Source organism: Cyprinus carpio, chromosome A3 (genome assembly GCF_018340385.1).
Source record: "Cyprinus carpio isolate SPL01 chromosome A3, ASM1834038v1, whole genome shotgun sequence".
Lineage (NCBI taxonomy): Eukaryota > Metazoa > Chordata > Actinopteri > Cypriniformes > Cyprinidae > Cyprinus > Cyprinus carpio.
The window spans coordinates 29,826,294-29,849,101 of NC_056574.1; the positions used below are offsets into that span (position 1 = coordinate 29,826,294).

At 35.9% G+C, this 22,808-nt stretch overlaps 1 protein-coding gene across 3 annotated transcripts; it reads left to right on the top strand.

The window, feature by feature from the left end:
- The first annotated feature begins 672 nt into the window (after positions 1-672).
- LOC109045356 (nuclear body protein SP140-like protein) lies at positions 673-21,810 on the top strand. 3 transcript variants are annotated; one of them, XR_006155290.1, is made up of 18 exons: positions 673-818; positions 2,361-2,519; positions 3,074-3,248; positions 3,389-3,595; positions 4,410-4,529; positions 4,628-4,761; positions 5,314-5,370; positions 5,461-5,509; positions 5,588-5,794; positions 5,897-6,036; positions 6,147-6,215; positions 15,056-15,186; positions 15,272-15,380; positions 15,576-15,650; positions 15,807-15,950; positions 16,148-16,217; positions 21,161-21,312; positions 21,433-21,810. XR_006155290.1 is itself a non-coding variant. In XM_042728872.1 (16 exons), the coding sequence occupies exons 1-16, from the start codon at positions 798-800 to the stop codon at positions 16,226-16,228; spliced, it is 1,878 nt and encodes a 625-aa protein (XP_042584806.1). In that variant the 5' UTR covers positions 673-797; the 3' UTR covers positions 16,229-17,798. The 3 variants fall into 3 exon arrangements, 1 of the variants encoding a protein (XP_042584806.1); XR_006155291.1 differs by lacking the exon at positions 673-818 and adding an exon at positions 1,148-2,138 and having other exon boundaries at positions 21,433-21,808; XM_042728872.1 differs by lacking the exons at positions 21,161-21,312; positions 21,433-21,810 and having other exon boundaries at positions 16,148-17,798.
- The last annotated feature ends 998 nt before the right edge of the window (positions 21,811-22,808 follow it).

Here is a 22,808-nt window from a genome sequence, read left to right on the forward strand (position 1 = left end):
TACAAATTTTCAGAAGTGACAGCTGCATTTAAAGACTGCTCATTACATTTACCCAAAACTAATTATATTTCACGTTTAACCATATACATAAATCACAGCCAGCGGCTGTGATGTATGTAAATATATGTATATGTATGTATATGTATATGTATGTGTATGTATATGTATATGTATGTATATGTATATATATATATATACAATTATTCTAAAGTGAATTTTATTGTCATAGTGTATATATGTATAGAATGATTTAATATATTACATCATATGAACTGTTATTATAAAATGCACTAATAATAACATATGTGGCATATGAACCAAAAACCAAAACAATATAAACTAACCTGTATTGTAACTATATAAACCTATATAAACGAATATAATTTTCGAACAATCTGGTCTCAAATGGGGTGGTTCGACTGTGGTGATGTTCGATTCGTTGCTTTAAATCCGATCTTTATATTGAATTATTTGAATAGGTTTAAATAGGATTTTAATATTGCCTAAAACATCCAAAGCAGTTTGACCAATAACACGCAGGTATTATACATAATCGACCAATCGTGGGGCCGCGCGTGAGAAGGGAGATTTACAGGGAACAATCAAAGCGATGCAAATATGCGCACGTGTTTGTTCGTTCGTTTGACTTGAAGCGTCACTGCCCAAAAAAAAAAAAAAAAAAAAAAAGACAGCAAAGGTGCGAGAGCGATCCTAAAGCAGTGGTCACCAACCTTTTCAAGCCTAAGATCACATCCAAAGTCCAAATGTAAACCAAGATCTACCACTTGCAAAAAATTATGAAAAAACGAGGCCACAATGTAAGTTCTACTTTGACATTCTTTTTTGCCTGTTAGTCACTAGCAAAATATTTATTTATTTACACAAATAGTATATAACTATACAAACTGTCAACTATAATTCAACATTTTCAACAGCAATATAACATTGTTAAGTATTTCCACAGGCTTATTACTCATATATAAACACAATAATCAGTCAATTACAGGCCTAAGCCAATAATGTACTGTTTCACTTTCCCTTTTAAAACATATTTCAAACACTTCAAAATGGAAATCAGGCAAATTGTTTTGTCCTTAACTATGGTGAATAGAACATCATGTTCTCATTCTACATGAAAATTATAAGTTTTTTGCTTTTTCCGTTGTGCCGGTTGTGCCTTAGCCATCGTTTCGTTAGCTTGCTTGCATATCGTTAGCTTGAAGTGAGCGTAGTAGTGTGAAGTGGCTGAACTGTAAAACCTTGTTTATACTCGACGCGTCCGCGGCAAAAATGACGTCATTGTAACATCGCGCGCCTCCGCATCCGAAGATGACTTTGAGCCGAATCTGCCCGACCAGACGGATATAAGTACATCTCATCACAAAAGCACCCAGTTTGCGCGTCTAAATCAGTTGTATGGTCTGGTTTTCAGTCTAAAACAGTTGCGTCAAGAATAAATGCCTCGTCTGTTTGGGGAGGTGCGCGCGCAGTCAGCGGAGGCTCGCGCTGCGGTGCCAGGCGAAAGTAAGAAAGCGGTTGTTTTACAGACATTATATGTAAACTATAGGCTATTTGATTGGACAGATATACCAATCTCCCTCCCCTAGACACCATTTACTACACACAATAGGCTCACATTTTAAATTAATAAATAATAATGAATAAAAATATTGTTTTTTTTCTCTGATTTTGAAAACTCTTCGCGATCGACTTAAAATGCTTCCAAGATCGACTTGTCGACCGCGATCGACGGGTTGGTGACTCCGGTCCTAAAGCATAAGGAGCCGTCTGCTCTGCTCTCTAGCTCTCATCAATGTCGCACAACGATCGACCTGCAAACAGCCAAAACCTGGATGTTTTAGGCAATATTAAAATCCTGGACGGGACGTGTCCCGTATGAACGGCGCATATGGTCACCCTAAAACAAAAAAAAATCTTTCAGAAGATCCGGTTAGCGGAACTCCAGCCCTGTAACAGGTTAACATTCGCTTTCTCTACATCACTTCCGCGTACTTCTCGCTTTATAAACCAGACTGTGACACTCAGGCGGGAGATTCGGAAATAACTCTTTCTGTTTGAGTACTCTTCCTGTCAAGTACAGAAAGTTACAATATTCCAGACATCTCGGCCGTTGTCAGGTATGCAAGAGTCAAATATGCAACTGTATATTAAATAGCTGTATTATTGTTAATCGACGCCAGCAAAACGTTTGTACGTATCATTTGTGGTCTATTCAGTTGGGCACAAGTGTGAGACATCGCTTTATAATTATGTTATTGAACACAGAACTGTATCTGTTGCATTGCATTAATGCGCATGCTGCTGTAAAGTCGCTGAAATGATTTCGTGTCGCACTATAGGTCGAATTAATGGAGCCCTTGAACTTTCTAACGAGAACCACTGAAGAGTTGCTGTTTTTTCTCCACCGGAAAAAGACGGAGATTTCGTGCATCGAGCAACCGCACAGACTCCTCACTCAGCTGCGCGACCACGATCTGGTTCCGGAGAAACTTTTTGATGTAGAAACACAACACAACCACCTTACATACAACCACCTTACATCTCTCTCTCTCTCTCTCTCTCTCTCTCTCTCTCTCTCTCTCTCTCTCTCTCTCTCGTCTCTAATTCAATTCATTTAATATTTTATTGGCATGACATTTGTTACAATGTATTGCCAAAGCATAGTGTTTACAATTGAATCTATAAGATTATATATATTTATTATTATTATTAATAAATGTAATTTATTTCTGTGATGGTAAATCTGAATTTTCAGCATCATTATTCCAGTCTTCAGTGTCACATGATCCTTCAGAAATCATTCTGATATGATGATTTGCTGCTCAAGAAACATTTATTTTTATTATCAATGCTGAAAACATTTGTGCTGTTTAATATTTTTTGTGGAAACAGTGATGCAATTTTTCTTTGTTTTTTTTTTCTATTTGATGAATAGAAAGTAAAAAAAAAAAAGAAATTGTGCAAATTTAGGAATGTAGAAATTTAGGCGTAAGTCATCTGATCATACTGTACTTCCATTCATTTATGTCTTCCTCTCTGTTTTTGTCTGTAGAATGTGAAAAAGATGCGTTCTCGTGAGCAGAAGGAGAAGGGCATCTATGAGGTTCTGGACTGGGTGGAGAAAAATAAACCACAGTACATGCATCAGTTCTGGCGCTGTGTGTTTGAAGACCATATCCTGCAGCTCTACCCAACGCTACGCACGCTCAGAAACAGTCTGCTGGACGGTCGGTGGTTTCCACTATTATCAGCTTTATGTTATGTTATCTAGAGGCTCACGCTGCATTACTATGCTATGATAGAGCAAGAATGCATTCATATATATATATATATATACAGTATTGTTTTATTTTTTTCTTTGTACCAGGCACTTTCAAATTTGATGAGAAACGTCCAGATGTTGAGACACCAGCAGAGGAGGAAAAGAGTGAAGGAAAGGCAGAGAAAGGGAAGGAGAAGAACTACAAAAGAAAGAGAAGTAAAGATGATAGAAGTACGGAGGAAAATGTTGATCCTGATCTTTCCTCTGCTTCTACACCCAGTCGGAAGAAACCAGGCAAACAACCCCCATTCTGTGAGTCCCTGAACTAAAGCAGGCCTAAGTTCTCATCAGGGATACAGTTAAATATACACTGAAACCATAAGAACAGATTTTTACTCACAATAAAGTAAACCTTAACTAAAATACTATGAAATTTAAAAAACATTTTATTTCAGATAGTTGCAGAGGAAACATTTCTTATTTTAGTTTAGTTCTACTTGATGTACTAATATAGCAGAAACTGAAATAAGATTTAAAGGAAAGTTTGGCTGAAAATTTTCTGAAAATTTACTCACATTCAGGCCATCCAGGATGTAGATGTGTTTGTTTCTTCATCAGAACAGATTTGGAGAAATTTAGCATTACATCATTTGCTCACCAATGTTTCCTCTGCAGTGAATGGGTGCCGGCAAAATGAAAATCCAAACAGCTGATCAACGCTTGATCTGTGCATATTATTCTCCTGATTTAGACGAGATGACTTTTCACTGGGAAAGCAATATTGTGGATAGAGGACTTTTAGCTGGAAGTAACATTTTGAAGTTAAAAACGTCTTAATCATGGATTTGGTTCTTAAAAACACACAGCTTTTCACTTCACAAGACATTAATTGATAGACTGGAGTCATGTGGATAATTGTGATGTTTTTATTCCTTTAATAAAACTATATAAAAAATGAAACTAACAAAATTACAAAATTTTTAACTAAAATTAAAAAAAAATCAAAATATTAATAAAAACTATAATAGTATCTCAGTGAGTAACAATGTGTTTCCTGTTGTCATGATGTCCTGTTCCAGTATTTTCACTCTCTCCTGATATGTGTTGTGTTCTCTCTCTTTCTCAGCATCTCTTGTGAAGAAAGGAGACAAGCAGGAGATTTGGAAGTGGCCTATTTATAAAACGCATCTGCCTGTAACCTGTGGGGATAAAGAAGGCACTCTCTGTCGGGACAAAATGCCCAGAGGTTCACCATCATTGAGTTTTTGCTATAATTTCTCTTCATTTTATTAGAGTATGAGTTTATAATATTTGCTCAATGCATCCTATCCTTGTCTCCTGTAGGGGAAAAGTGTATTTTGTCTCAAGGACACTGGTTCACCCTAAATGATTTTGAAAAGTTTGCGGGTAAGGAAAAGTGCAAAAACTGGAAACTCAGCATCTGCTGCAGAAACACACCACTTATGAAACTCATTGAGGTAAATAGTTATATATATGTGTGTGTGTGTATGTATATATATATATATATATATATATATATATATATATATATATATATATATATATATATATATATATATATATTCTCTTCATATACAGTATATATACACTTTAAGATATAAATAATTATTGGTTGTTGTATTTATTGGCTAATATTTCATTTTTACTGCCCTAATGTACTATATATATATATATATATATATGCGGGTGTGTACAGTATTTAAGTCCAATAAGCATGCACAAATTAACATTTTAGTGGCATTTTTATTTGATTACTTAATCGGTACACCCACCGCTGTTTTGAAAGAAAACTGCACCTTTTCCTGTTTAAAAAATAGTTGATTGTAAACCTCTAGCAACTTATAGCCTATAGCAGGAATGTGCTTCTAATACAGAGCCTCAGAAGTACAGCACATCTTTTTTATCGACCCTTTATTTTTTACAACGTATGATATAAATTTGTAGTTACATTAAATACAGCAGACCTATTCATATACATGTGTGATCACTTCCTTTCTCATTTTTTTCAGGAGGAGCATCTTCAGTGTCCACCGATGGAGAGAAGAAAGAGAACATGTGTCCAAAAAGTACTTTGTCTCTCTATGTGCACTGTCCGGTTTTGTTTTTCCTCTGTTTTTCTTGTAACATTTATTAAGTGACTTTGTTTATTCCTGCAGAACATGAATAAGCTGTTTACTGTCAGTTCATCTGAGAGCTCCAGTGAAGGTGAGTAACGATCATCCACGCTCATTCACATGCTCTCTGCTGTCTGTCTGAACGCAGCAATGTGTTTTATTCCTCAAGACTCTGAAACAAGCTCCAGTTCGGTGGAAGAAAGTGATGCTGAAAATTTCCAGGAACAGGGATGGAGAGGAGGACGAACAGAGATTAGAGGCAGAGTTGAGGAGGAAGAAGAAGACGTGGCAGATCTGTCTGTTTTCCAGGCTCCTTCTTTACCAGTCACCTGTGTTTCACTTACTGGGACTTTATACAAATACAGGTTTGCAACAGGTATGTTATTGCACTGATTTGTGTGCAGAACTCAGAATGCAGTTTGTGTTGGCTGTGTTGAAGGTTTGAGAGGAAAATGTTCATGTTTATGTTCTGTTGCAGGGATATTTGGGAAGTGTATACGTACTGAGGAAAAATGGTTCTCTCCGGAGGAATTTGTAAAGCAGGAACCGACTCTCACAGATGGGCACTGGAAGAAAGATATTCTGTGCCATGGAAAAATGCTCAACTTTTTAATCAAGGTAGGTGAGAACATAGTATGTTGAAAAAATGGGTGAGAACATAGTATGTTGAAAAAAAGAAAAATAACATTTATTTAATTATTTGTTTGTTTGTTTAATGTCATTTTTAGAAAAAAATCCTGTGCGAACATTTACCTCTGTGTGACTGTCAGAATTGCAGCATTAAAAAGGAAGACCTGGTAAGAAACATGTCTACCTGATACGTTTAATCATAAGTCATGATAAAAATTAATGATATTAACTTGATACTAATACTACTTTCTGATACTAACTTTTTTTTAGTTCTTAACAGCCTCATATTAGTGTATATCATTAGTTGTATATATACAGTATATATATATAATTTTCTGCTTAAAGAAAGCTAAGATTATTTAGATTACTTTTTTTTTTTGCATTGTGACATTAGTTTAAAGACAATTAACTAAATTCTTGCTAATTTCACCAGTTTACCAGTTTGCACAAAAACAACTTATTCTCATTGTTGTAATGTGAAAAAAAAACATAAGATATTATTATTATTATAATTATTTGGTATTCATGTAAGTATTAATGGATCATAGTAATATTTGTAGCACTTTATTCTGATAAAAATAAAAAAAAAGGCATGCAGTGGCAAAAATACTGTATTATTGTGATTAGAATCTAAAACATATTGGCCGCATTTACACTGCATGGTTCAAGTGACCCAATTCTGTTTTTTCCTCGTATGTGGCACAGATTGGATATGGTCCACGAACGTGTAAGCAGGAAAAAAGCACATTAGAGCTGGCTCAATACCACTTTTTTTTTAACCGATCCCGATCCGATACCAGCGCAGGTTTTTTTTTTTTTTATTATAGTAGAATTACTACTATAAAAATACTACTATAAACTAGTTAGTGGATAATATGCTATTATGCTTTTTCAGTTTTTCAACTTTATTTAGTCTGTAATGTTGCTGTTTGAGCATAAAAAAGATCTGCAAAGTTACAAAGCTCAAAGTCCAATTCAAAAGGAGTTATTTTATTTAACAGAAATCACTTTTCAAAAACTACAATGAACGACTTTTGGACTACAACGCATATTTTCAGGGATTTGGGATATCAAAAAATTTGATGAATGGGACGAGACCTGGTTGAGCTGCACTAGAGAAGACAACGAGTGTTATCACTATGCTAGAGACATGCTAACTTTCCCAAGGCAGACGAGCTTAGAGTGGTTACAATCATCCAGGTTTAAATCATGCTCAAATTGATTTGATTTTGATGCAATATTAACAATGAAGCTTGCAGCAGGCAGCCGCAGCTATCTAAAAGGGGCATGACATTTCCCGACCAGGCACCGAGTGCTGCCAGTCACAGCACACACTGGCCCAACCAACCAATCACAGCACAATTCGTATTTCAGAAGGCGGCCCTTCATTTGATACAGGAACTATTCAAGCCATTGATGTCAGACTGGGGAGAGAGGTGTTGTAATAATGTAAAATATGTGAAAAATAATGTGTTTTTCAAACAACCTAGTATAAGAGCCTGTTCTAGTACACCCCCAAAACAAAATCAAGACTTTGTAAAAGAGCATAATAGGACCCCTTTAAACTATGGAACGACTTCAGAACACTTGGAGTATAGTGCAAGGAAACTTTATGGTGATTTATGAGGATTTTGTGCCTTTCGTGGGGCAGATATATCTATTAAAAATGAAACATCTCTAGTTGACTAGCAGAGTATGAATTTTGTTCGTTTGTGTTAAATATGAGGCGATCTAGCACTGAAATGTGTTGCTTGTGAAATCGTGCTCGTTGACGCTGTTATCAGTGATGGCAGCTCGTGCATAGACGAACGCTTCAATCTATTGCTAACTGTTGAGGAGGCTCTCCATTCATTCTGGTGAAATCACAAAAAGTGCACACAAACATGTCCCTGCTCTTGATATACAATCACTGATGAACACATTGGGTTTTAATAAGGGAAAAAATGCTCCGGTTACTGACATAACCTCGGTTCCCTGAGGTAAAGGAATGAGCGTCGTATTTACCGCAGAACAGGGAAACTCCTGTTTACTCTGTTATTGATGCCTGATTTGTTCATGTTTGTGTAGCTGCACAAACCAATTGTGCTTTAGCCCACCAGAAGTGGCAGAGCCGACTCAGAGCACCATTTCATCAGAATCATTAGACTGAAGCAACAGTCATCGATTTATGTGCATCTTATAGCATAGCGAGTGACACAACGCTTGTTCCCTTATCTCATAGAACTGAGGTTACGCCAATAACGGAGTGTTCCCTGTCATACAGTCTCTCCTGTTGTATTTAACACAGTGTGGGAAATGCATCCAATCATGCTGTGCAATGAGCAGAGACAGAGCAACCTGCTCTGCGAGCCCTGTCTTGGACCACTTAAGTTAAGGACTCCTAAAGAACCAAGGCTATAGCGTCCACTATACAGCAAGAAAGTCTCTGCTTCGTAACTGGCAGCCCTTTTGAGCGACCTCCAAAGCAAACAAAGAGCTGTTCTGATTGTCTAAACAGACTAGAGCGCTCAAAGTACACTCTAAGAGCCCTCACTAAGCAGAGTGGATTAGGACCCTGTTCACCATCTGCAGCGGGGAGTTCCAGGAGTGTAATAACCTGGGTTATGAATGGAGTTGAGAATAGAGGGCTGCATTGGGTTTGGGCTCCCGCAGGACCCAATGTAAATCTCACGGGAGGGGGGTTTTTTACCATTTCTGCAGGTGGGAGTGGGCGGTCAATGGTGGAAGTTCAACAAAGAGCGCTTTCCTGTCCTCTTAAAATTTGCGCATTTTATTTTGAGCATTCCCGCATCTGGTGCACCGTCAAAGTGGGCACTTAGTGTGTGTGGAAGGATCTTGGAAGAAAGACGCACAAGTCTGGGGCCGCAGTCAGTCAGCAATATACTTTTCCTTATAGTAATATGATTAAATTAATTGGTTTAAGTAGGCTTTGTTATTTTTTAGAAGACTATTATTTATTTTATTTTTGCAATAGCCTGTTAAGCAAGCTACATAACTGTGGATGTGAAATCTGTGAAATTTTCTTGAGGCATTCTATTTATTTTAATTATTTTGTTTTGTATTTAATTTAAATTAATGGACGTGGCCCAGGGGAGCGGCACATTCAAATCTGAAGCTGTCAGCGATGTGAAATCATTGGTGACACCATTCTCCTCTGATCCACCTAAAAAGACCCCACTGCTCAATGCAGATGAGGGGCGCTGATCCTCTAGTGTAAAACACACTGGCAGATCAAAGTGCTATGGGAAGAGTGAAGCACAAAGGACGTGTGCCAGCATGAAATCACTCAAGCCTGATTGCTCAACCTGTGAGTCCGCCGTTTCTTCCTCCGAGGCAGCTGGGAAGGGAGAAACGTTAGAGCGGGAGGGGCGGGGTCGCATTCCTTTGTTGTCCACGGAGCCTGATAACACCAGAATATAACTTTTCACATGTTGTATGGAAAGAGTCTTGCCCTCTTGATCATGTGATCACGGCCACGTGCAGCACGCACTATTCATACAGTAATCATCCACGTGAGATGCCTGTAAACGCCCATCACCTCCGTAAACAAAACCTAAAGATTCATCAAGTTCATCTATGAAACTTTTTGTTTCTGGAACAAGATGCGCTGAGAGGAATAAGACAGAATTTACCTCAGAAGAAGAACGCGACGCAACGTGCGGCTTAAGCAGCGGAGGAGATTATTTCTGACGAGTAAGTCGTTTTATTACTTGCATTAGTTGTTGTTGTTGTGTTATTGTGACATAACTTGTACACATTAATTAGACTTTTCTCAAACTATAATTGTTAACTAAATATATGAAATCAAGTGAAATATATTTGATTTCATTTAATCTAATATGAAATATTATAAATGTATAAATGTCTCAGGATGCCAGGATGTTTTTTTAATGTTCTATAAAATATAAAACAATACAATATAAAAGTAGTACAAGTGTTTACACCAGGGGTAGGCAACGTCGGTCCTTGAGAGCCGATGTCCTGCAGAGTTCAGCTCCAACCCTGAAAGAAAGCCTCACTTGTCTGTAGCCTTAGTAATCCTGAAGACCTCAATTAGCTTGTTCAGGTGTGTTTGATTAGGGTTAGAGCTAATCTCTGCAGGACAGTGGCACTCCAGGACAGACGTTGCCTATCCCTGTTTTACACTGTAACACTATGAATGTTAGAGTCTTAATAATGTTTAGACCAGTGTACTGTGAAATACTCTGTTCGCGAATGTCAATGTTTAACATGCTTAATATTTTAGTTTCTCAAATAAAATGTTTTTGCATTGTATAACATACAAAGCATGCTTGTGTTTATGACTACAAAATCAAGTTTTTTTTTATTTTTTTATTTATTTTAGTTAAGAGTTAAGTGATTGCTAATGTAATAATATAGTTGCTCATGACAACATGCTAATAGATGTTTTTTTAATAGGCTAATAGACTTTACTTCAAATTGTTTTCCTCTGAGACCGCTGTACAAACATCAGAAGCTGTTCAACTACATTGAGCTGACATTCTACATGAATTTGGTAAAATAAGCTCCATGACTACTGATGATGGGGCTGTTTTTTTCCCTGAATCCATGGGAAAAAGCAGCAAACAGATTGGAAATACCAGGTAAGGTTTGCTTGTTTCAACAGTTTGAACAAGATCTGTTTCCAGGAATGGCATAAAAGTGTGAATGTTCCTAGTCTCTGTGTTAAGATCAGTGTGCTCAATAATGTGTCTTTCACCTTTATTATGTATATTTTGATTATACTGTGTTGTAAATAAAATCTAAATCATCAAAAACCCCATTATTTTACTGTCCTCACATTTTTTCTTACCTGCTTCACAGTCACACTGATGGGCCGTTAGGGGAGGGGCCCTTTGTCTGTCCGGTGTGAATCACTAAATATTCATGGCCATTGTCACTCCCTCACATGTGGCCTTTCTAACACAAAACACATCTTACAAAAGTTAAATCAATATATATTGTTTTCTGTGAATGAGTGAAAAACTCTAGTCTACCACACCCAGTTCTCAAAAGTCTTGTGGACAAATGTTCTGTATGGGTTTCATGGCCTTATTTCAGTGACTTAAAACTTTACTTTTTCACTAACCACAAATAAACGTTGTTTTCTCAAAACCAAACGTGTATTTATGATGCTCACATATTTTGTAGCACAGTTTGTGCTGAATACAGTGTAATCAGACTTTAGCTATTAATGTTTTTAAGATACTGAAAAAAGCACAAATGTCAGGATGTCAAAAATTCTTTAGGGCCCCAAAACCCCCTCAGACCCCAGAGGGTTAAATTCTTTGTGCTCATATTATGGACTCATTTTCTATACAAAGTATGCATTATTAATAGTGTGTGCAGATTTTAGTCTTTTAATATCACTGTCTAATGCATTGAGCCACGTCATGTAGTATAAATGCAGATATCGGATATGGGTCACTTTTAAACAAAAGGTGTAAGCGGGTCATCAAAAAAATTAGATATAGTCAAAAAATCTGATTTGGGCATCTAGATCTGCAATGTAAATACAGCCATTGAAAATAATACAGAATATTCAGGAAGAAATGTGCATTAAAGGACAGTAAAGGGATAGAACTATCCCTTTAATGGTCATGAAAATAATGCTCATGTTAAAATAAAAATAAAAAAATCTTGGACAACTTACTACATTTGACCCTCTAACACTTGAAATCTCTTTTCTGTTTGTCTACTTTACGGAAGAGGATTAGGGCCAAGCAATAATAAAAAAATAAAACCATCTCGAGATTAAAGTCATTATATTGCGAGATTAAACTCGTTAAATTTCGAGAAAAAAAAAGTCGAAATACAATCTTGAGAATAAACTCATTAAATTTCGAGAATAAAGTCGTTGTGTTTCGAGAAAAAAACTCGTTAAATTTCGAGAAAAAAAGTCGAAATACAAACTTGAGAATAAACTCATGATATATCGAGAATAAAGTCATTGTGTTTCGAGAAAAAACTTGTTAAATTTCGAGAATAAAGTCGTTGTGTTTCGAGAAAAAAACGTTAAATTTCGAGAAAAAAAGTCGAAATACAAACTTGAGAATAAACGCATTACATTACACGCCATTAATGGCAATGCCGTACGGTTTTAATTTATCATAGCTGTCCAAGTGCCAGAGTGCATTTGGGTGAAACCAGCGATAACCTTGCATTTGTCCTCTGGTTGTCATTTCATGTTGGACAAAAGCGAGTAGCCTACATCGCGCAAATTGGACTGATTTTTTCTTCTAAAAAGACCTTGCTGCTTGCAAATTCACTTTAAAGTTTGTGTGCTAATTATTATTGTGTCATAATTAGCTAAAGTTGATAGTATTTCTTTGTTACTGAAAGATATAGGCTGTACAATTAACAATGATCGAATGCGTTATTCTCCAAATTTCATTTCGACTTTTTTTCTCGAAACACAACGACTTTATTCTCGAAATTAAATGAGTTTATTCTCACGATTATTTAGACTATTTTTCTCGAAATTTAATGAGTTTTATTCTCGAACCACAACGACTTTATTCTCGAAATTTAATGAGTTTATTCTCAAGATTGTATTTCGACTTTTTTTTCTCAAAATTTAACGAGTTTTTTTCTCGAAACAAAATGACTTTATTCTCGAAATTTAATGAGTTTATTCTCAAGATTGTATTTCGACTTTTTTTTCTCGAAATTTAACGAGTTTAATCTCGCAATATAATGACTTTAATCTCGATATGGTTTTATTTTTTTATTTTTGCTTGGCCCTAATCCTCTTCCGTAACTTGTGTTCTTTTTAATAAAAAAAAAAAAAAAAAAAAAAAAAAAAACTTGCTATATGTACTGCATTAGACTAACTGGGACTTGTCACAACACATATATTGTTGCTCTTTTGTTGGTTTGATTGCTTCTATTGCCCTTATTTGTAAGTCACTTTGCATAAAAAACATCTGCTAAATGATCAAATGTAATCGTAAATGTCGTATTTATCTTTCAAGATATAAATATGAAAATATATTTACTTAAGCAAAATTTTTAATTATAAATGTTTAACCATTACTTTCAGAGAAATATATCAAAATTTAAGATTAGTGCTTTAGAAAAGCAAAAACACCTGCCAGTGGGTTATGAAAATTTCCATAGAGAATAAATTAATAATAATAATCATATTATTATTATTACTATTATCTATATATCTCTTTTCTAGACTGTAATGTTGTAAGAATAAATCGTATATTCTTGCCTTCGAGATCGCAGATATAATTTCTGGTTCAGGTTGGGCTACTGAGCAGAGGAGACCATGTACCCGGGACCAAAGAATGAGACACACAGAGTGCAGTTCATTCTAAGCTCAACTTTATTGTGTCCAGTGTGAAACATATATACAGCATTTTGCAGAAGTGAAACAATAGACCGTCTGGAAAATACAAGCTGACCAAGCATAACTTATCCCATTACGTAATAATCAGATAAACATTTCATATGAGCAAGGATTAAGTTTAGCACATCAACTTTAGGACACAATGTCCCTAGACACAAGATGTTCACGTGGACGAACAGAATCTCACAATGGCCACTTTAAGACAGTCGAAGACATGTCTTACTTAATCATGAACAGTCTTGAGCAACATCTTGATAAACATTACACTTTTTTCATACATCAGATTATATATTGTCATATCCTTTCAGTTAGTAAAGACACTCATATTTGTAAAATGCAATTACAACAAATACAAAATGATTAACATGATTAATCCAGTTAATTATTCATTGTGTTCTTCAGGAGTTAACTCATATGTGTGTACATAATCATCTCCTATAGTATCAGCATCTGATTCAACCTCTTCTGCTGTAATCATATGCATCTCAATTTGCTGATCATCTGTAGCAACGGTCAGTACTGGATTGGTTATTTGCAGCATCGCCTGATAAGTATCTCTGGTGGTGATTGCTGTAATAGAATGCATAATAGAAGTACTAATACATTGCATCACACATGGTGCTATTAGAAATAAAATCAACATCAGTAAGACAATAGGTATAACAGTGTGTAAAATCCATGTTCCTCATCCACCCCATAGGCCATTAAGCCAATCCAACCAAGAGGAATCAGCCCTCTTTGGGTCAGGGATGGATTCTTTCATATGGTCCACAATGTTCATAATGTTTTCTGAATTATTTGGAATATAGAAACAACAAGATACTTCTAACATTTTACAAACTCCTCCTTGTTGCGAGGTCAAAAGGTCGAGGACAAGTCTATTTTGAACAACTGCTTCTCTCATCTCCTTCAATTCTTCTTCAATTCTTTAGTCCAGATTAAAATGCAGAAATATATACATGTAAATGGAAATATTTAAATTAAATACTGTTTATATTTTAAATTCTAAAATTAAAAACTTTTTGACTTTCTCCTCTGTAACAACTAGCAATGCTGCTTTGTGTAGAGGGGTAACTATGGTAACCGCTGTATTTCTGCTGTTCCATAATCGTCACCCCCGTCAGAGAATGAACATGTGTTTTTATTCAGCCCATCTGCTGATTTTGTTCAGATGTGAAAATCAGACTGAATTTTCATGCAGCAAACACACAGTATTGTCAGATTTAACTGGACGCTAATATGAATATTTCAGTAAATATATAAATAAGCTGATATAAGGTCAAAAACTTTTAAACAATTCCAACAATGAGGTATCTAGAATTATTCAGGTATTTTGAAGTGCTGATGATAACACCGTGCACGACACTGACACTGTTGTTACACTGGCACAGCGTCTTCAAAGCACTCGTGAAATGGCAAATTAAATTGACAAAACATAATGCAGCAACCGCCATTTCAACATAATCTTTTTAAAATCTAAATTAAAAACAGACATGGTCATGCTAAATTACAATTTCTTTTTTTTTTTCTTTTTTTTTTTTTAAATTATGACTTTATGTTGTGGTTAGATTCCTATATCAAAACAGCAAAATGCATTTGATTATTCCTGTGATAATGATAAAATATCCTGTCATGTCGTCCTCTGACCAGATGGCACAGAACAATGATGACGAGTGTTACATTTGTGACTCTGAGGAGGCAGATCTTGTGTGTTGTGACGAGTGTCCACGAGCTTTTCATTCACAATGTCACCTGCCTGCTGTACACGGAGACTCACCTGGGTGAGAGAGAGACAAACAGATAGAAAATCAATCAGCAAGTGTGTGTGTCATACATTCATTCTGTATTGTGTGTGTTTGCTTGTAGGGAATGGATTTGTACCTTTTGCGTGTTTAGAAACAGTCAACAGTGGCGTGTCTCCAGTAACATGTCTGAACAAGAGGCTCTCGATGCCCCAGTGTCTCAATACAGATTGGTAAACACACACACACACACACACACACAAACTCAGCACCTTAATATAGAAGATAACCACAAACATTTGAGGTGCTCACATTTAGTAACTTTGATGCCTTAAAGTGCTGCCTACATAGGCTGCTCAGCAGGTTTAGAAACAGAACAATTATTTATGGGCCTAATTGTGGATAAGTGTGTTGTTTGTCATCTTTAGCACTGCCACTACCTCCTGTTATGTGTGTACAGAGAGGACATCCAGAAGGTGTTTGTTGAGGATCCACGGCAAACGGTGAGATTGTCTCTTTATTTCATCTCTCTGTCGTTTACATTTGCTACTCTTTTAATGCCTTGGTTTAATTAAAAATAGTTTACAATTAGAATAAAAGTGATGAAAGATATGAAATGAAATTTTAAATAAATAAAACAAAAATAAAATGATTTCCAGGTGCCCAGATACTCTGAGTTCATATCTCAGCCGATGTGGCTGGACAGAATAAAGCAGAAGTTGGAAAGTGGAGAGTATCAGACGGTACGCGCATTCGTCTCAGACTTTCAGCTCATTTTCAGCAACTGCAGAACGTTCAATAGGGTAAGATTCACGGAAACACGTTACATAATAAAAACATCAACAAAAAACAGATTAAGACCTTGTTTAGTTGTTTTCCAATTTCTTATACGTGGATGCATATCTTGGACATAATTGATGATTATTATTGAGATTATTTACTTTTGGACATGTGATTTTTTGACAGATTTTTTTGTATTTTGTTCTCTTGCTCTCTAAAGGACAATGTTTTTGGCCGAATGGGTGCCAGGCTGAAGAAAATGTTCGAGGAAGAGTTCAAGAAAATCTTCAGTATCCAATAACAACTCTCTTTTACAAGTTTTTTAAAGATACAATTGAGATCTGGATATCTTTGAATATTCATTAGAGTTCATTATAATAATGTTTAAGATGTATAAAATTTTTGATTTTGCAGTCAGTGGTTTGGAGAATGGATTGGTAACTGATGGTAATTTGATTATATCAGTACAGAAGATCTGCTACTATCAGTTTTTTTTCCTACTCCGTACAGATCTTAATCACTGTCAGTGTTCAAGTACCTTAAAAGTGAAGGGTGCCATTTCTGTAATTGCAAGAATAATGATTGTTTTAAATAGGTTCCTAAACAAACCGACCACCCTTTCTGACCTGCCCCGTCTTTTATTGTTCAAAAAACAGGCAGCCCCACAGCCAAACACACAGCATTAGAAACACTACAGAGCCAGATAAGTGCACTCTTTTGGAAATTAATCTAAAAATGCATTTTAAGCTGTTATAAAATTAAAGAATTTTAACGATAAAAATTGCACACTTCACTTTTAAGACCTAAATCAAAATATATTGCAGAATTTTGTTATTTGAATCATTTGGCATTCATTATTCTGTTTTTTTTAACACATTAAAACATATACATTTATACATAAATAATTGATACCTTTATGTAAAACTTTTTTTATGTTTATTATTAGCAGTAGTAGTAGTTTTTGTTTTCTATATTGTTTTGTGTAGTTTCTTTTTGTTCTGTAACCTTTTTTGTATTTTGTTATGTAAATGTTGTGAAGTATAATAGTCTTTGAGTGACTCAGGTATGTAGATATACATATGACAGGTGACGCCAGTGTAGGAGCTAGAGTTTTAAACATGGGGTGGCCAGGGGGTGGCCAAGGCTAAATCAGGGGGTCCATAGACCATGACAGAAAATCTGTGTATAACTCCAACCTGGCATCAAAAAGGCATGGATAAATCCTACGATTGCTGATTACTTCAGATTACCCCACCTTAGCTATACACTCCTACCATAACTTCAAATGTTGTAACTTATTTCTCTTACTTCAATCGTCTCATTAACCAGTGGTTGGAGAAGATCTTTTTATTTTTTATTGCAGTCACATGATCCTTCAGAAATCATTCTAATAATCTGATTTGCTGCTCAAAAAACATTTATTATGTTGAAAACAGCGGAGTAGATTTTTTTCAGGTATCTTTACATTTAGAAGAATAGCATTTATCTGAAATAGACCATTTTTTTATAATAACGTTATATCTATACATTTTTATTTTGTATGTTTGCAAAATTCTCTTCTCTAGTGTAAATTTTTCTCTCGTTTATGTACACTGAATGGCTTTTGGTTTTGTGACCGTGTTTTCAAGCTGCTGTCTTTCCGCAGTTGAAACACTCATTGAGTGTGATTTCAAAGTTGTAGTCTATCTTTCAACATGAATCTGATGTGCACTCATGTTTATTTCATGGTAATTATAGAATGCACTCCTGCCTGCTTGAACTGAGGCATAGCGGGAGCGCGCATGTGAACCGGCACGCCAATAAAGAGCTCCAAAACTGTATTTGTCGTTTAAAATTCTTAATAAAGCTTAAAGAATTTGAATGCTGAGACTTGTTTCCTGTTATCAAAAATGACTTGCTCTGTCGTGTCTGTCAGCTCGTTGTCTGTCTGTGTCCTCTCTGCTCTGCGATGTTTTTCACTCTGTAAGAAAATTAACGTGCGGCTGGAAATGGACGAGATAAAGTGTGATGCGGAACACCAGACGCGTCGCATCTTTGAGTTCGAGGCTAAAATAAACGTTTCTTTCAGTACGATTATACAAAGAAAATGAAAGAGTAGCATCTTAAAGGGATACTCTACCCCAAAATGAAAATTTAGTCATTAATCACTTACCCCCATGTCGTTCCAAACCCGTAAAAGCTTTGTTCGTCTTCGTAACACAATTAAAGATATTTTGGATGAAAACCGGGAGGCCTGTGACTGTCCCATAGACTGCCAAGTAAATAACAGTGTCAAGGTCCAGAAAAGTATGAAAGACATCGTCAGAATACTCCATCTGCCATCAGTGCTTCAACCGTAATGTTATGAAGTGACGAGAATATTTTTTGTAAGCGAAGAAAACAAATTCTATGTATTTAGCTTTGATTTGAAAGAAAACAGCCCATCCTTGTGGCCCGGATGATACAGAAGCACATACGCAGCTTACGGTGATATGGAGAGACACAGAGGAGACTGTTAACAAAGGAATTGCTGAATAAATTTGTTATTTTTGTTTTGTTTTTTCGCTTACAAAAAGTATTCTCTGGACACCCCTCTGGTTCCGCCACTGGGTGACACGTAATCACGTGAGTAAATTTAGCAAATTGTTTGAATTACACCTGGGTTTCCTTTAAGGGATAGTTCACCCAAAAATTACTACCTACAATAGTATGAAAACAAATGCTATGGACGTCAATACTGGCAGCTGTTTGTTTATTAACATTATTAAAAATATCATTGGTTTTTAACAGGGGATTGGGACAACTAGAGGGTGAACTTATGAAGAAAAGATGCGCACACAGGAATACAGTAGATAGGTGGAATCTAAATTTTAATTTTACAAAAAGTATCCAATTCCTGACCTTAAATGTCTGGTTCCGGAATTGGAATCGATTTTCAATACCCAACCCTACTTGCAGTCGAATAGAACAAACGTCTGAAGTGATAAGAGATACATACAAAATGTGCAGAGTGGGAGTCGTGAGGACTGGAACTGAGAACCACTGGTTTACATCACTCCATTAGATGCTTGGCATTGTACTTGGTGATGTGAGGCTTGCATGGAGCTGCTCACCTATGGAAATCCATTCCATCAAGCTCCCGCCGCAGTTTTTGTCCTGATATTAATGCCAGTGGAAGTTTGGAACTCTTCAAGCTATGGAAACAGCAGAACATTGGGGACTTTTATGCACCATGAGCCTCAGCACTCAGTAAACCTGCTGTCTGACTTTACATGGACATCATGGCTGAGTTACTGCTGTTCCTAAATGCTTCCAATTTCCAATATTACAAACCCGATTCCAAAAAAGTTGGGACACTGTACAAATTGTGAATAAAAACAGAATGCAATGATGTGGAAGTTTCAAATTCCAATATCTTATTCAGAATACAACACAGATGACATTTAAACTGAGAAAATGTATTATTTTAAGGGAAAATAAGTTGATTTTAAATTTCATGGCATCAACACATCTCAAAAAAGTTGGGACAAGGTCATGTTTACCACTGTGCAGCATCCCCTCTTCTTTTTATAACAATCTGCAAACGTCTGGGGACTGAGGAGACAAGTTGCTCAAGTTTAGAAATAGGAATGTTGTCCCATTCTTGTCTAATACAGGCTTCTAGTTGCTCAACTGTCTTAGGTCTTTTTTTGTCGCATCTTCCTCTTTATGATGTGCCAAATGTTTTCTATGGGTGAAAGATCTGGACTGCAGGCTGGCCATTTCAGTACCCGGATCCTTCTTCTACGCAGCCATGATGTTGTAATCGATGCAGTATGTGGTCATTGTCATGTTGGGAATTGTCATGTTGGAAAATGCAAGGTCCTCCCTGAAAGAGACGACATCTGGATGGGAGCATATGTTGTTCTAGAACTTGGATATACCTTTCAGCATTGATGGTGCCTTTCCAGATGTGTAATCTGCCCATGCCACACGCACTCATGCAACCCCATACCATCAGAGATGCAGGATTCTGAACTGAGTGCTGATAACAACTTTGGTTGTCCTTGTCCTCTTTAGTCCAGATGACATGGCGTCCCAGTTTTCCAAAAAAAACTTCAAATTTTGATTCGTCTGACCACAGAACAGTTTTCCACTTTGCCACAGTCAATTTTAAATGAGTCAATTGGCCCAGAGAAAACGCCTGCGCTTCTGGATCATGTTTAGATATGGCTTCTTTTTGACCTATAGAGATTTAGCCGGCAACAGCGAATGGCACGGTGGATTGTGTTCACCAACAATGTTTTCTGGAAGTATTCCTGAGCCCATGTTGTGTTTTCCATTACAGTAGCATTCCTGTATGTGATGCAGTGCCGTCTAAGGGGCCGAAGATCACGGGCATCCAGTATGATTTTCTGGCCTTGACCCTTATACACAGAGATTGTTCCAGATTCTCTGAATCTTTGGATGATATTATGCACTGTAGATGATGATAACTTCAAAATCTTTGCAATTTTTCTCTGAGAAACTCCTTTCTGATATTGCTCCACTATTTTTCACCGCAGCATTGGGGGAATTGGTGATCCTCTGCCCATCTTGACTTCTGAGACACTCTGCCACTCTGAGAGGCTCTTTTTATACCCAATCATGTTGCCAATTGACCTAATAAGTTGCAAATTGGTCCTCCAGCTGTTCCTTATATGTACATTTAACTTTTTTGGAATGTGTAGCTCTCATGAAACCCAAAATGAGACAATATTTGGCATGACATTTGAAAATGTCTCACTTTCAACATTTGATATGTTATCTATATTCTATTGTAAATAAAATATAAGTTTATGAGATTTGTAAATTATTCCATTCCATTTTTACTCACAATTTGTACAGTGTCCCAACTTTTTTGCAATCGGGTTTGTACCAGTTGACTATGGAATATCTATCTTTACAAACAGACTTATTGCAAAGGTGGCATCCTATAAGAGTATCATGATTGAATTCACTGAGCTCTATAGAATGACCCATTTTTTTCCACAAATGTTTGTAAATGCAGACTGCATGGCTAGGTGCTTGATTTTATACATTTTTGGCAATGGGTCTGATTAAAACACCTAAATTAAAAAATTAAGAGGTGTCTCCCAATATTTTTGTCCTTATAGTATATACACCAAATTTTATTTTATATAAATATAAAATAAATGTCTTTGTCACCAACATTTGATATTTTATATAGGTAAACCCCATTCATATGTTCTGTATGATGTTTCTCTGTCTTCAGGAGAGGAGTGTATTTCATGTAAAGGGAAATGGTTTGCGCCCAGACCATCTGAGGAGTTTTGAGGAAAAGGGCGTCACAAGAAGTGGAAGAGTAGCATCTATTACAAGCCATCAAATAGCTTTCTACAAGTGGAATTACTGAAACTCATCCAAGTATGTATGTAGCTAGTGTAAGGTCTGGATTTATTTGACATTTTTATGAACACATGTGAACCTCTCCTTATTTAAATGAACTTTTCTTTTCTTTTTTTTTCTAAATTGGGTGTCTTTCAGAATTTGGACAACTGAGGCAGTCAAATAGAGAGGTATTTTGTATATACAGTATCAATGCACATGTTGTAAGTCCATAAGCCATAAAACATAAACCATATTCATATGTTGTAGTTCAGCCTCCCAACAGTGAAAATAGAGCAGACAATTTCAGTTTAAATTTCAGTTTCATTTCTGTGTCAGTGTGTATCTCAGGCAAATACAGCAGATTAAAGTCTCTGTATGTGCACTCTTGTGTAATGAAGGGGAGGAGTTTTGCTAGAGTTTGTTTTTCTGTCACTAGTTTCTAGTTTTCTGTGTCCTACCTCAAATATAAGTCGTTCGAATTCAGAAAATGATTTGTAATTTAAACCACATTCCCAAATTAAATTCTGAATGAATTTAATAAAACTAAATTTTTCTCAGTTACACATTTGATGAAGTGGAATAGTTTCTCAGTGACGCATTAGGTAGGCACACCTGATGCAAGGTGTGGTTAGGTGGAGTGTGTTACAGGAAAAATTACCCTGTGTTTGTGTGTACGTAATAAACTGTGCATAAGAGAGAGAAAACTAGGAAAACAGGGAGCAAGTCTTGAACACAGCAGGGTAAGTACATTAATTAATTAGTAAATTCAAGTTTAATGTTGTGTATATTTTCTGGTCTGTGGTTTCTATTCATCTGTCACGCAGATTTCAAAACAACAGTCCACGAAGCAACTTTCAGTTTTGTTTCAGTGTGAGGGAAACTTTGAAAATTCATTAGATTTCAGTCTCATTATAATTTATGGAGTGTATCTAATTTCTTATATGACTTATGTCATATATAATCATATGTTTTTTTGCAAACAAAACAGAATGAAGAATTCAGTTTGCTTCATGCAGCTACAATAATGCAGAGGATATGATGTCAGCTTTAAATAAGTACAGTATAGTGATTAAAAAAGAGAATAAATGTTACCTTACTGTAAATGTATAAGACTAATACTCTAAAATAATACATTTATATTTTATATTTAACAATATGTTCAGTGTGTAACTATATGTATGTTTGTTTTATTATACATTTTAATGTTAAAATCAGTGCTTTTTACAGTGACCATTAGTCAATTTTCGTATTTTCCCTTATATTGAAATTATATAATTTCAGCATAATCATTTCCTTTATCTGTAAATTACTGTTTATAGACAAGATCATGTTTCATTTCTAATATCATGCTCATCTTTGTAACATATTTTGAGTCATCTTTACATAAACAGAAAGCAAGTTCACATGATCATGTTTAAAAGTGCAATGTATGATGATTTCCTCTGAAAAAAAAAATGTATAATCAATGTTACGTGTTTTTTTTTTTTTTCAGAGAACCACAGGACATGGCTGGAGAGTTAGACATAGACACA

Bases quoted from the DNA above. Each gene is read 5' to 3' on its own strand.
- LOC109045356 (XM_042728872.1), top strand. From the start codon at position 798: ATGAAAAAACGAGGCCACAAT. The intron at 4,530-4,627 runs GTTCACCATCAT...TGTCTCCTGTAG, and splicing joins TCGGGACAAAATGCCCAGAG to GGGAAAAGTGTATTTTGTCT. The intron at 15,187-15,271 runs GTGAGAGAGAGA...GTTTGCTTGTAG, and splicing joins GTACACGGAGACTCACCTGG to GGAATGGATTTGTACCTTTT.